The sequence below is a fragment of the Takifugu rubripes genome, chromosome 21, assembly GCF_901000725.2.
Source record: "Takifugu rubripes chromosome 21, fTakRub1.2, whole genome shotgun sequence".
In the NCBI taxonomy this organism is placed as follows: domain Eukaryota; kingdom Metazoa; phylum Chordata; class Actinopteri; order Tetraodontiformes; family Tetraodontidae; genus Takifugu; species Takifugu rubripes.
This window is the reverse complement of record NC_042305.1, coordinates 19,787,819-19,801,758: the sequence shown is the minus strand read 5'-3', so window position 1 is coordinate 19,801,758 and position 13,940 is coordinate 19,787,819. Positions and strand designations below refer to the sequence as shown.

Sequence of the window (13,940 nt, the reverse complement as noted above, 5' to 3'; positions counted from 1 at the left end):
TAAACCATGACAGGTTAAACTACGCCATGACTTGTATTAATTGCAATGCCAAGTTTGAGTTGCTGTTTTAACGGATTATTTACACATTCAAGTACTGTTGACATGGAAACGGCTGCAACTTTTTCCTCCTCAAGACTCCAGATGACGGGCCGAAATGACTAAAGCCATTTTAATTCCCTGCTTTATCACATTTGTCTCATGTGTCCTCAAACGTTACGGTCTTACTGGCGTCCGCCAAGGAGGTCACGTGACAGCTGGCATCGTCTTCCTGTCAGCAAAATAACTCAAAAAGTTCTATACAGATTCTAACAACATTTCAGGAAACGTATATAATGAAAGAGCTCATTACATGTGGTGATGTTCCAGATTCCTGAGGGGCTTTGATCAAATATCAAAGGGCTTTGATCATGAAGCATCCTGCTGTTATACGACCTCGGCTCGACCTCGGTATAAACCAGGGCGTAGGAGACGCGGCGCTCTGCTCGGTGACAAGTTTAAAACGCTATGCAGCAGTCAAATTAAAACACGTCAAAGTCCCAGAATCAAACGCCAGTTGTTTTACATCCTTCATGAGTAAAATACATTTACAATTACACGTCCTAATGAGCACCAGAACAGAACATACGTCAAACGAGTGAACACAGAAACGGGACTGTACATTAAAACCACACTACTGTACATTAAGGCATGAGGTTCTCTGGATGTGACAGCAATAAACACAAAGCACTAAAATCCACTGGACTCCATGTAGGGACTCTATCCACGAGGATAGTCCTCTGTCCACGAGGATAGTCCTCTGTCCACGAGGATAGTCCTCTGTCCACGAGGATAGTCCTCTATCCACGAGGATAGTCCTCTATCCACGAGGATAGGACTCTATCCACGAGGATAGTCCTCTATCCACGAGGATAGTCCTCTATCCACGAAGATAGGACTCTATCCACGAGGATAGGACTCTATCCACGAGGATAGGACTCTATCCACGAGGATAGGACTCTATCCACGAGGATAGTCCTCTATCCACGAGGATAGTCCTCTATCCACGAGGATAGGACTCTATCCACGAGGATAGGACTCTATCCACGAGGATAGGACTCTATCCACGAGGATAGGACTCTATCCACGAGGATAGTCCTCTATCCACGAAGATAGGACTCTATCCACGAGGATAGTCCTCTATCCACGAGGATAGGACTCTATCCACGAGGATAGGACTCTATCCACGAGGATAGGACTCTATCCACGAGGATAGTCCTCTATCCACGAGGATAGTCCTCTATCCACGAAGATAGGACTCTATCCACGAGGATAGTCCTCTATCCATGAAGATAGGACTCTATCCACAAGGATAGTCCTCTATCCACCAAGGCAAATGAAAACCTTCACCTTGACCTGGAGGCCGTTCAGTCATCTGAGCACCGATTTGATCATTTTAAATGAAAACCACACGCTGCTCGACTGTGCACACAATAGAACTCTATAATAAAAGAATACAACAGTCTCGTTGTTTTTGTCCAGTTCAAGCAGTGGAGCACTTCAGGCTGTGGACCAGCAAACATTGGTTTTGTCTCGACTCATAAGATGTGGGAACCTTTAGAAACTTCATGGTTTTTCCTCATCAAATCTGATCTGATCCTCTCAGTCAGGTACTGACAAATATGCCTCTAATAATAGTAATAACACAATGATCCCGTTGTTCATTAAACCATAAAAACCTCATCATGCTAGTGGTCAAAGGAACCCTTTGAATGAATAACGTGGTGCTCACACCTGCGCAGAGTTCAGGAGGAACTTTACTGTCCCCCGTGGAACTCCGCCCGGTGTGTATTCTTTGGAAGTTTTGTGTGTGTGGATCAGGTCATTCATGATTCGTGACCATCTCTACGGAGTGGGGGCCACTCCAAAGGTGACTGTCTGTTCTCGTCAGCCCAGCCTTTTGTTGTGGACCTTCTCTGCTCTTCTGGGCCATTGTCCTCTTGCGCTGCAGATTCTACAGTTCCAGCTGGCAGCTACAATCCTGCATTACTGCTACTTGTCAATTCATATTCCTGAGGGATTTGCAGGCCTGACGCAGCAAACCCGACCCAATGATGGTTCCTCCACTGACCCTCACAGCTGGGATGACCACGACGATGAACGCGGTCCTTCTTCTGCCAGATCTTTGTCTCTTCTTTCCATATAGCGAAACCTCAAACTCAAAACAAGGAGGGTCGACGTGCTCGTTTGCAAACTTCACGAGTGGATGGGAGCAGGTGTCAACGTGTCCCCTACTGCAGACGTATGAACACACATTAACGCTGCCATTCATTGATGAGTCTCTGGTTGCTCTTCAGGTCATCTGGACGCTCTCCCCTCTTGGTAGAGTGGCCACAGTCCCAAGGTGTCTCCATTTGTGATAAGAGCGTGAGGGTCTTGCTCTTATGCTGACGAGCGTGTGAGTGGATTTTATCGTTAAAACAGGCGTCGTCTAAACCTCCACACAAGACTCGTGCTAACCACTGACTCAGTTACCAGTTTAAGGTGATTAACTCGAGGGTTTGCATGTTTTTCACTTTCACTGTTTGTGTTTTTATGGTTGTTGAACATGAAAGTCAGTTTCTTTTGTGTTATGATTTTAGACTCAGATTTTAGTAGCTTGACTTAAGATGATAATATGGTCATATTTTAGGAATTAAATAATGCAGAAAACCATGAAACATACAGTTTTTTTAGCACTTTATAATTGGAATTTAGAACAATTAACTCTGCAACTGTGATGAGTCTGATGAGAGTTGTATATTTAGCATCGGTATTACTCAGCAATACTGTAGCTCTAGCACTGCTTGCACTGTTAACATTCAGTAAGGCGTCGTACATCCATGCAGGTGACTGCAGTCTAGCTGACCTTCTGTTACAATGCTCCTCTTCACTGAGCACCTGCTCCAACAATTCATCTTACAATCAAGTAGAGCAACACATGACAGTCCTGAAACACATATTCTAACACAGATGTGCAACAAAGTCCTACCACTATTTCCAGCTGCAGCAGGACACGCCGTCGTGCCGTCTTTAGTGACAATGCTGCTGTTGGAGCTTCTCGCGTCTCTTGAAACGAGTCCAGGAGGAGCTCATGGGATTAAAAAAACCCAACAATCCAACAAAAAGCAGAGAGTGACTCAGGCGTGAAGGAAACTCCAACACACTGAAATCTGGATGCACTTGCATTAGGTAACCCAGTAGAATCCTCGATGTCCCTGTGATGCACAACATATGTGGTACGTTTAGCTCAAGACATGCGGCCGTTGGTCATCGGATGCATCCTGATGTTCTTCTAGAATTGTTTGATATAAAAGCAAAGAAAAATTAAGGATAGAACAGCAAACACTGCTAACCTGCTTTGTTTTTGCTGGTACTTTGGAAAAATGCCATTTTCTCTGATTTGGGCTCTTGCGTGCGTGTGTGTGCGTGTGTGTGTGTGTGTGTGTGTGTGTGTGTGTGTGTCAGGTCACCGAACGTACATGGAAACTTAAAGCCCTTTTGTTAAAAGAAGCCAGGAATCAAACAATACGTGACGCAGCAGGTGTCCAGACTCGCTGACCCGAACACAAACATTCAGAACCAGATGGAGGAAAAAGCTTAACTGTTAATAATAAAATGTTAATAATTCCATGAATGCGTTCAAGATCACACGGTTTCCACACGTCTTGGCAGAGTATTCACTTCGGAGATGCTGCTGTATTTTGGTAGATTGTACAAACACTTAAGGGCAAAGTGTTGGACCTCTGAGACGGAGAAGATCTGGGTTTGTTTGCTGGTTGTTGCAGCTGGTTAGCAGCACTGGTCAGTTCAGGTTAACTGTTGAACGTAATCGGAACCTTCTTTTCCAGCAGAGTCCCATTTCTAAATGCACGACTACAGTCAGCTGTGCCTTTGTTCAGCAAGGGTCATGTGACTGAGGCTCCAGGCTCAGACAACTGGAAGCGAGAACGGCGAGGAGCTGGAACGCTGAGCTGACGTGCAGAAGCGTGCGCACGCCTCGATAGCTGAGCCGCGCTGCAGTTTCACTTCTACGGGGTCTTTTACTCACACTTTGGTGTCCCGGTTCCAGCACTCTCAGTTAGATGACAGCAGAGGAGCCGGAGGAGGGGGAGTGTGAACTCGGGGAGGAAGGAAGGTTCCAGAAGAGCCACTTGCGCTTGCATTGCCGGCGCTGGTACAGGTAGTCCTCCTTGTCGCGCTCTCTGCGTGCTCGTTGGTAGTGGTCGTCCTCCTTCAGGTACCACACAGGTGGCCAGCGATGTTTCTCAAAGTACTCTTGGTTGTCTGCATCAGAATACTCTGTTTAAGGTGCTGCGATCGCTACAGTCGCACATATATTGTGTCACGTTTTTCATTTGATTTTGGCAAAGGTGGCGCGTTCATTCATTTACATTAGATTCTGTAACATAAACCCATAAGGAGAGCAGTCTTTAACGGATCTGTACATTCCTACGGGGAACACTGGCTGGGGTGACAATGCGTGTCATGTTCCATATATATATATATACACACATACACACTGTATATATACAGTGTGTATGTGTGCAGCATAGCATAAGACCGGCGTTACCTGCAGACTTGGCCTTCATGTCTCGGGGAAATTTGCGGCAGATACTGTTGTAATTGGTGCAAATGTGATGAAGACACCATCCAGTCAGCTGTTGGGCACCATGGAACTGGAAACCAAGTCAGAAATAAGTAACCCATAAGTAACCTGGTCACTGAGTTCACTTAAGTTCAAAAGGTCATAACCTATTTAATCTGCTCCACTGAAACCTTAATGCAGCTCTTGGCAATTTGAGTCACTGCTGAGGCTCATTCTCTCTCCATGTCATCTCTTGTGTTTAGGTGTGTGTGTGTGTGTGTGTGTGTGTGTGTGTGTGAGCCTCATTATTGGTTATGGTTATTTCCTCTGTAACAACTCAACCAATCCACTTCACCAAAGTGTTATATAAGAGATTAAGGAGTTTTTTGCTAACCCTAACCCTCTAACCCTAACCCTCTAACCCTAACCCTAACCCTCTAACCCTAACCCTAACCCTCTAACCCTAACCCTAACCCTCTAACCCTAACCCTCTAACCCTAACCCTCTAACCCTAACCCTCTAACCCTAACCCTAACCCTCTAACCCTAACCCTAACTCTCTAACCCTAAGCCTAACCCTAACCCTAAGGAGCGGCCGGCAGGTCACGCTACCTGGGCCATATCCAAGTACAGCAGCACATCTCCATCGATGTCGGTCCCCATCATAGCTGCTTCGGTCAACACTGTCACCGTGTAAAGCTCTGGAAGACACATGGAGGCTCTGACCCTCACCCTGCCACAGCTCACAATCCTGACATTTACAGATCCATAAACACAATAAATGTTTCTACCTGTCAGAGCAACCAGGTGGGGGAGGCAAAGTCGATTGGCAAGAACGATGAGCTCCATCGCATCCAGGTCGGGTCGAGAACAGAAGCGGCCGGTGTAGAGATACTCCAGCACGGCCCTCATGGAGCTGCGGGACGTGTTGGGGAACAGCACCTTCCAAACACAGAAACCTCATCTTAGATTCAAACAATCACCACATTTAAATGTGAGAACACGTCGAAGAAAAACAAGCACAGACTTTGGAAATGGATTTTGCTATTTTTCTAATTTATTTTTGTCATTTACACAGTTAATCATTTTGTATTGCCTATTTTTGCGGTATCAGTTTCTCAGTTGCAGAAGCAACTCCTGGAGCGACTGAGTGACTTATTTTGGGAAAGTTCAGGATAATTGTATTACAGGCTTGCAATCTGTTAATTTCATTATACTTTGAACACGGTGCAGTTCAGTGTGTGAGTGCACGTCTCCTCTGTAGTAGGAGGATTCCTTTGAATACAGTGTAATCATCAACCCTTCCTAACGATGTGGCTGGCAGCCCAGCAGATTCCTGCTCATCGAAGCTCCACTGGGGCCTCAATAAGGGGCTGATTTAGGGGGGGCTGATTTAGGGGGGCTGACTCAATAAGGGGCTGATTTAGGGGGGGCGGACTCAATAAGGGGCTGATGTGGTCACTTTACCTCTTTGGTGCAGCTCTCCACAAAAGGCCCACCAAACATAGCTGCCATCCAGTCACAGCTAGAGATGAGCAAAGGCTTGTGGGCCATGATTGTGCCGTCATCTAGCTTAAAAACAACATCTGCAATCCAGATGAGAGACATGGTGAATACTCGGCTGCACCCAGACACGTCATTCAGAGAGCACACAACACACCAGAAAAGGTTCCTTTGGCCAAGCACTCCTTGACTCTGTTTGTCCGCCGTACATGGAAGGCTTTGGTGATTTCTTGATTCATGAAGGCTTCATTGTTCAGGATGTTTGCCACCATCATCCGCAGATCAAATACCTCCAGAAGCTCAGCAATATGTGCAATATGCATGAGCTCTTTCTCATTCTCATCAAGCTGACCTGTGTATAAATAGCGCAGGACGGCTCGGAACGGGCCGAGCTGCATGGACTGGTCCATGTGGACGACAGTCATGGGTCGGGGGCCGTACGTCACAGGGTCTTCTACCAATTCTTCCTGGATGCTGACAAATGCTCGACTCCATGAGGAGAGCATTCTCCCACGCCGACTGCCCTCAAAGTCCTTCAAGGTGCCATCGCTAGTGCAAGCTCTCAGGTTGGCCCTGTCTCCATCATCATTGCTCTCACAAACATCAAAACTGGCAGCACGCATCAGCAGCTCACGGCCAGAGAGAGGAGCCCGAGCGGGCCGTTCGCTCGCCGCGTTCTGCACGTCCAAAATAAAGAGATCGTAGAACTTTGAGGAGGAAGTTGCCAAATAAATCTTGTGTGCAAAGATTTTCTGTCGCTCCTGTAGCACCAGGATGACGTCAGCACAGTGCGGGTCCTCCAGGAGCCCAACCGGGTGTTCCTCAGTGGTCGTTGGTGGAGGAGGCACAGTGATCAGAGGTGGGGGAGGTTTCGGGGGCAGGAAGGGTGCCTGGAGCAGAGGGCGCTGCACGTTCCTCAGGTGAGACTTCCAGAACTGCAGGTGGCGGCGTGAAATGAGCGCCGCTCGAATGGCGTTATCAAAGACGTCCTTGACTCCAAACTGAGCAACAACACTGGTTTCATAATACGGCACTCCCAGTTCTTTGGCCACTTCCCGACCTCGCTCAGGAGGAAGGATCTCGTTGGATTTAATGGGTCTGGAAACATCAGAACATCCAAATTACAACAGTTAAGAAAGTAATCTAGATTCTTTATGCATGCGTCTGTCATGATGCATACACACAATAATTTATGAGGCAGCTTTTAAATAGAAACCTTATCAAATATGAAAGAATATAAAGGACACATCATGGACAGATAAGTGTGTGTGTGTGTGTGTGTGTGTGTGTGTGCGCAGAGCAGAGATGGAGTTCACAGTTGTAGGAAAGAAGCTGTCTCTCAGTCTGGTGCCTCCTGTTTCCAGGTTTGTGGCCACAGACGGTCCGTAGTGGTCGGGTTCGTTGAGCAGCTGGTACCGACGGTGAAGAGAGGGAAACACAAGCTACCCTGGAACTGGGTTTCGGACCAGTGTGGACAATGGACAGCGCCCTATTCTCAGCCTGATGAGGAGGCCCTGATTCATAAAAAACACTGTAACAGGATAATATGATGGAAGGTCATTACAGAGCTGACGTGTAACCCTGAAGTGAGGCCAACGAAGATGCAAACACACGTGTGATCCAGGTGGGAAGCGTCACGCCACACACACGCCTGTACGTGTGATCCAGGTGGGAAGCGTCACGCCACACACACGCCTGTACATGTGATCCAGGTGGGAAGCGTCACGCCACACACACGCCTGTACGTGTGATCCAGGTGGGAAGCGTCACGCCACACACACGCCTGTACGTGTGATCCAGGTGGGAAGCATCACGCCACACACACGCCTGTTCGTGTGATCCAGGTGGGAAGCATCACGCCACACACACGCCTGTTCGTGTGATCCAGGTGGGAAGCGTCACGCCACACACACACCAGTGCGTGTGATCCAGGTGGGAAGCGTCACGCCACACACACGCCTGTACGTGTGATCCAGGTGGGAAGCGTCACGCCACACACACGCCTGTTCGTGTGATCCAGGTGGGAAGCGTCACGCCACACACACGCCTGTACGTGTGATCCAGGTGGGAAGCGTCACGCCACACACACGCCTGTACGTGTGATCCAGGTGGGAAGCATCACGCCACACACACGCCTGTACGTGTTATCCAGGTGGGAAGCATCACGCCACACACACGCCTGTGCGTGTTATCCAGGTGGGGAAGCATCACGCCACACACACGCCTGTGCGTGTTATCCAGGTGGGAAGCATCACGCCACACACACGCCTGTGCGTGTTATCCAGGTGGGAAGCATCACGCCACACACACGCCTGTTCGTGTTATCCAGGTGGGAAGCGTCACGCCACACACACGCCTGTACGTGTTATCCAGGTGGGAAGCGTCACGCCACACACACGCCTGTACGTGTGATCCAGGTGGGAAGCATCACGCCACACACACGCCTGTTCGTGTTATCCAGGTGGGAAGCGTCACGCCACACACACGCCTGTGCGTGTTATCCAGGTGGGAAGCATCACGCCACACACACGCCTGTGCGTGTGATCCAGGTGGGAAGCGTCACGCCACACACACGCCTGTTCGTGTTATCCAGGTGGGAAGCGTCACGCCACACACACGCCTGTACGTGTGATCCAGGTGGGAAGCATCACGCCACACACACGCCAGTGCGTGTTATCCAGGTGGGAAGCGTCACGCCACACACACGCCTGTACGTGTGATCCAGGTGGGAAGCATCACGCCACACACACGCCTGTTCGTGTTATCCAGGTGGGAAGCGTCACGCCACACACACGCCTGTACGTGTGATCCAGGTGGGAAGCATCACGCCACACACACGCCTGTTCGTGTTATCCAGGTGGGAAGCGTCACGCCACACACACGCCTGTGCGTGTTATCCAGGTGGGAAGCATCACGCCACACACACGCCAGTGCGTGTGATCCAGGTGGGAAGCGTCACGCCACACACACGCCTGTTCGTGTTATCCAGGTGGGAAGCGTCACGCCACACACACGCCTGTACGTGTGATCCAGGTGGGAAGCATCACGCCACACACACGCCAGTGCGTGTTATCCAGGTGGGAAGCGTCACGCCACACACACGCCTGTACGTGTGATCCAGGTGGGAAGCGTCACGCCACACACACGCCTGTACGTGTGATCCAGGTGGGAAGCATCACGCCACACACACGCCTGTACGTGTGATCCAGGTGGGAAGCGTCACGCCACACACACGCCTGTTCGTGTGATCCAGGTGGGAAGCATCACGCCACACACACGCCTGTTCGTGTGATCCAGGTGGGAAGCATCACGCCACACACACGCCTGTTCGTGTGATCCAGGTGGGAAGCATCACACCACACACACGCCTGTTCGTGTGATCCAGGTGGGAAGCATCACGCCACACACACGCCTGTACGTGTGATCCAGGTGGGAAGCATCACGCCACACACACGCCAGTGCGTGTTATCCAGGTGGGAAGCATCACGCCACACACACGCCTGTGCGTGTGATCCAGGTGGGAAGCATCACGCCACACACACGCCTGTTCGTGTGATCCAGGTGGGAAGCGTCACGCCACACACACGCCTGTTCGTGTGATCCAGGTGGGAAGCGTCACGCCACACACACGCCTGTGCGTGTGATCCAGGTGGGAAGCGTCACGCCACACACACGCCAGTGCGTGTGATCCAGGTGGGAAGCATCACGCCACACACACGCCAGTGCGTGTGATCCAGGTGGGAAGCATCACGCCACACACACGCCTGTGCGTGTTATCCAGGTGGGAAGCATCACGCCACACACACGCCTGTACGTGTGATCCAGGTGGGAAGCGTCACGCCACACACACGCCTGTTCGTGTGATCCAGGTGGGAAGCGTCACGCCACACACACGCCTGTACGTGTGATCCAGGTGGGAAGCGTCACGCCACACACACGCCTGTTCGTGTGATCCAGGTGGGAAGCGTCACGCCACACACACGCCTGTACGTGTGATCCAGGTGGGAAGCGTCACGCTGATCTTCACAGAGGCTTTAAGGCGTGTGGAGGCTGGAGCAAGCTGCTGGAAAGGGTTCCACAATGTCCAGAAAGATTCCTGCAAGGAGGCCCGACGCCTCACCTGGTCCGGCACCTTGAGTGGTGTTGGTCCTCGTTAGGGTGGAGGCACAGGAGGAGTTGCTGCTGGTTAGGGTGTCAGGGAGAGGGCGGACCTGATGGCCACTGTGCCGGTCATGTGTTCTAGCCCTGATTCTCAAGGTGCTGCTTGTATAGAGCGCATCTATATCATGGAGCCTTGATGCTACATCACAGTAAGACAGATGAAATGATTGGGGAGATGATGTGGTTTCAGTACCGTGCTAAAGGCCTCCGGGCTCGGTTCACTGCCTCCAGGTCGGCATAGCGCAGGTCCAGCTGACAGCCCACCAGGATGACAGGAGCCCGTGGGCAGAAGTGCTTAATCTCAGGGTACCACATGGTCTTCACGTGATAGAGAGAGTTGGGGTTGGCGATTGAGAAGCACAGAACCACAACATCAGACCTGATAGAATGAAGTAAGAAACATTCTCTCAACTAATGCCGCACACAAACCAATCCTGGGGGGGTGGGGGGGCAACCTTTTTAGCATCTCACCTGCCGTATGCGAAACGGCGATCCTTGTGATGGTCTCCAAATGTATCCCACAGACGGAGGGAGACACTCACATCATCCACCACATCCCTGGAACGCTCCAGAACCTGACAAATGGATTAGGTTTTTATACTACATTATATTATACTACATTATATTATACTACATTATATTACACTACATTATATTTGAGTAATCAAAATCTTCACATTGAAAACACCAATGGCAGACGTGAACATACTAACCTCCTGGCACACTCGGTACTGGTCGATGGCCCAGACCGTGGGTACGTGAGTAGCCAGCAGCTGGTACTGCGTCAGCGTGGCGTTGCAGGCCCGCGCACAGATCAGCCGGGTCTTCCCAACCGCGTTGTCTCCAACCACCACACACTTGATAGTTTCCACGTTTGGCCTCTCATAGTCCATATCACAGTCTGTCAAATGGGTCCTGGTAAAATATAAAACAGCACAAAAGGGTCAGGGTCAGGGTCAGAGGGTCAGGGTTAGGGTTAGGGTTAGAGTCAGGGTCAGGGTTAGAGGGTCAGGGTTAGGGTCAGGGTCAGGGTTAGAGGGTCAGGGTTAGGGTTAGGGTTAGAGTCAGGGTCAGGGTTAGAGGGTCAGGGTTAGGGTTAGGGTTAGAGTCAGGGTCAGGGTTAGAGGGTCAGGGTTAGGGTCAGGGTCAGGGTCAGGGTTAGAGGGTCAGGGTTAGAGTCAGGGTTAGGGTTAGAGTCAGGGTCAGGGTTAGAGGGTCAGGGTTAGAGTCAGGGTTAGGGTTAGAGTCAGGGTTAGGGTTAGAGTCAGGGTCAGGGTTAGGGTTAGGGTCAGGGTCAGGGTTAGAGGGTCAGGGTTAGAGGGTCAGGGTCAGAGTCAGAGGGTCAGGGTTAGAGTCAGGGTCAGGGTTAGAGGGTCAGGGTTAGAGGGTCAGGGTTAGGGTTAGAGGGTTAGGGTTAGAGTCAGGGTCAGGGTTAGGGTTACAGTCAGGGTCAGGGTCAGGGGCAGGGCCAGGGTTAGAGGGTCAGGGCCAGGGTTAGAGGGTCAGGGTCAGGGTTAGAGGGTCAGGGTCAGGGTTAGAGGGTCAGGGTTAGGGTCAGGGTTAGAGGGTCAGGGTTAGGGTCAGGGCCAGGGCCAGGGTTAGAGGGTCAGGGTCAGGGTTAGGGCCAGGGTTAGAGGGTCAGGGTCAGGGTTAGAGGGTCAGGGTTAGGGTCAGGGCCAGGGTTAGAGGGTCAGGGTTAGAGGGTCAGGGTTAGGGTCAGGGCCAGGGTTAGAGGGTCAGGGCCAGGGCCAGGGTCAGGGTTAGAGGGTCAGGGTTAGGGTCAGGGCCAGGGTTAGAGGGCCAGGGCCAGGGTTAGAGGGTCAGGGCCAGGGTTAGAGGGTCAGGGTCAGGGATAACCCTAACTGATCATCTCCTGATTTTCATAATAAAAGGTACAAACAAACAACATAGGTGGCTTTTTAGAATCATTGGTTAGAGGTAAAATTTGGAATAATTTACTAAAGATACAATTTTCATTCCTAAATCCGAGTCCAAAACTTCTGTAACCCTTTTCATCTCAGTGGAATTGAGAATTAATTAATTGGAATTGATTAAAATAGTGAATATTTGGAGTATATTGGGGGTTTTTTTGTATTAAAAAATCCTCTGTTCCTCCTTCAGGTGCTCTGGTGGAGGATCTGGGAACCTGAGGATCCTGCACAGTATTTTAGCTGTTCCTGCCACAAGGGATCAGCTGGGGCCACTGCAGCCTCGGACCTGGTCCCTGCAGCCCCGGCCCCGGTCCCTGCAGCCTCGGCCCTGGTCCCTGCAGCCCCGGCCCTGGTCCCTGCAGCCTCGGCCCTGGTCCCTGCAGCCTCAGCCTCGGCCCCGGTCCCTGCAGCCACGGCCCCGGTCCCTGCAGCCTCAGCCTCGGCCCCTGCAGCCTCGGCCCCGGTCCCTGCAGCCTCGGCCCTGGTCCCAGCCCTGGTCCCAGGCCTGGTCCCTGCAGCCTCGGCCCTGGTCCCTGCAGCCTCGGCCCTGGTCCCTGCAGCCCCGGCCCTGGTCCCTGCAGCCCCGGCCCTGGTCCCTGCAGCCCCGGCCCCGGTCCCTGCAGCCTCGGCCCCGGTCCCTGCAGCCTCGGCCCCGGTCCCTGCAGCCCCGGCCCTGATCCCTGCAGCTGATCCCAGGGCTGAGGCTGCAGGGACCAGCTGCAGCCCCGGCCCTGGTCCCTGCAGCCTCGGCCCCGGTCCCTGCAGCCTCAGCCTCGGCCCCGGTCCCTGCAGCCTCAGCCTCGGCCCTGGTCCCTGCAGCCCCGGCCCTGATCCCTGCAGCTGATCCCAGGGCTGAGGCTGCAGGGACCAGCTGCAGCCTCAACCCTGGTCCCTGCAGCCTCGGCCCCGGTCCCTGCAGCCTCGGCCTCGGCCCCTGCAGCCTCAGCCTCGGCCCCGGTCCCTGCAGCCTCGGCCCTGGTCCCAGCCCTGGTCCCAGGCCTGGTCCCTGCAGCCTCAGCCCTGGTCCCAGGCCTTCAGAACGGCATGACCTTAGAAGAGCGGGCCTGCACGACACAGACAGAGTCTCTCGGATCGCTCGTCCTTCCTGGTCACGGTCCACACTGCGCAACCGCCAGATTAATTCATTTCTTTACGTGGTCACATAGCTGCAGTGGTGCGGTGAATGCATTAATAAATACCGCCACGAACGCTATACGACAGAAAAAGATGCCCCCATTCCCTACCAGGACCGGAGAGTCCCTCCAGCACCGCCGCGCCGGTGCGTTGCGCCTTATGTAACCGACTCTCGAGCCCGTTTCTCAGCCTCCCCGCTCACAGCAACCGTGGCACCTGCTAACAGCCTCCGATGAGAGAACGGTGCGTGCGGGTGAGTGTCGTCTTACCGCAACATAAGGAAGAGGTGCACGGGACTCCATCGGATGCTGCGGGCGCCTGACGGGAGCGCGCGTTGAACTTCATCTTTTAGGAGAAGGTGAACGAGGCTCAGAAACAGCAGATGCTTCGCTGGATCGGTGCAATTAGTCCGATGGTTCGGTCCGGAAACTGGCGTCGCACCGCTGCAGAGCTGCGGAGCTACAGAGCTGCAGAGCTACAGGGCTACAGAGCTGCAGAGCTACAGGGCTAAGGAGCTAAGGAGCTGCAGCTCCGCCAGTCATGGAACCTCCTCCGATTACTGGGAGGCCTCCAGCTAATAATAGGCAGGCGCGCCGACAGGAGGAGGAG

At 52.3% G+C, this 13,940-nt stretch overlaps 1 protein-coding gene across 4 annotated transcripts; it reads right to left on the bottom strand.

The window, feature by feature from the left end:
* Nucleotides 1–3,173: 3,173 nt before the first annotated feature.
* On the bottom strand, nucleotides 3,174–13,732 carry LOC101073498 (rho-related BTB domain-containing protein 2). Of its 4 annotated transcripts, XM_029829469.1 has the most exons (11): nucleotides 13,601–13,732; nucleotides 10,980–11,181; nucleotides 10,738–10,841; nucleotides 10,460–10,645; nucleotides 6,263–7,203; nucleotides 6,070–6,188; nucleotides 5,394–5,544; nucleotides 5,215–5,303; nucleotides 4,589–4,694; nucleotides 4,067–4,302; nucleotides 3,174–3,310 (listed from the first exon to the last, which is right to left on the bottom strand). In XM_029829469.1, the coding sequence occupies exons 1-10, from the start codon at nucleotides 13,606–13,608 to the stop codon at nucleotides 4,097–4,099; spliced, it is 2,112 nt and encodes a 703-aa protein (XP_029685329.1). In that variant the 5' UTR covers nucleotides 13,609–13,732; the 3' UTR covers nucleotides 3,174–3,310; nucleotides 4,067–4,096. The 4 variants fall into 4 exon arrangements, with proteins under 4 accessions (XP_029685329.1, XP_029685328.1, XP_029685330.1 ...); XM_029829468.1 differs by lacking the exon at nucleotides 3,174–3,310 and having other exon boundaries at nucleotides 3,478–4,302; XM_029829470.1 differs by lacking the exons at nucleotides 3,174–3,310; nucleotides 13,601–13,732 and adding an exon at nucleotides 13,442–13,566 and having other exon boundaries at nucleotides 3,478–4,302.
* Between the last annotated feature and the right edge of the window lie 208 nt (nucleotides 13,733–13,940).

What these genes read in the sequence shown, in the direction of transcription:
- LOC101073498 (XM_029829469.1), bottom strand. An exon ending in CGCCGTTTCGCATACGGCAG is followed by an intron (nt 10,646 to 10,737) that starts GTGAGATGCTAA and finishes TCATTCTATCAG; the next exon opens with GTCTGATGTTGTGGTTCTGT. An exon ending in CCACCTGGTTGCTCTGACAG is followed by an intron (nt 5,304 to 5,393) that starts GTAGAAACATTT and finishes TGTGTCTTCCAG; the next exon opens with AGCTTTACACGGTGACAGTG.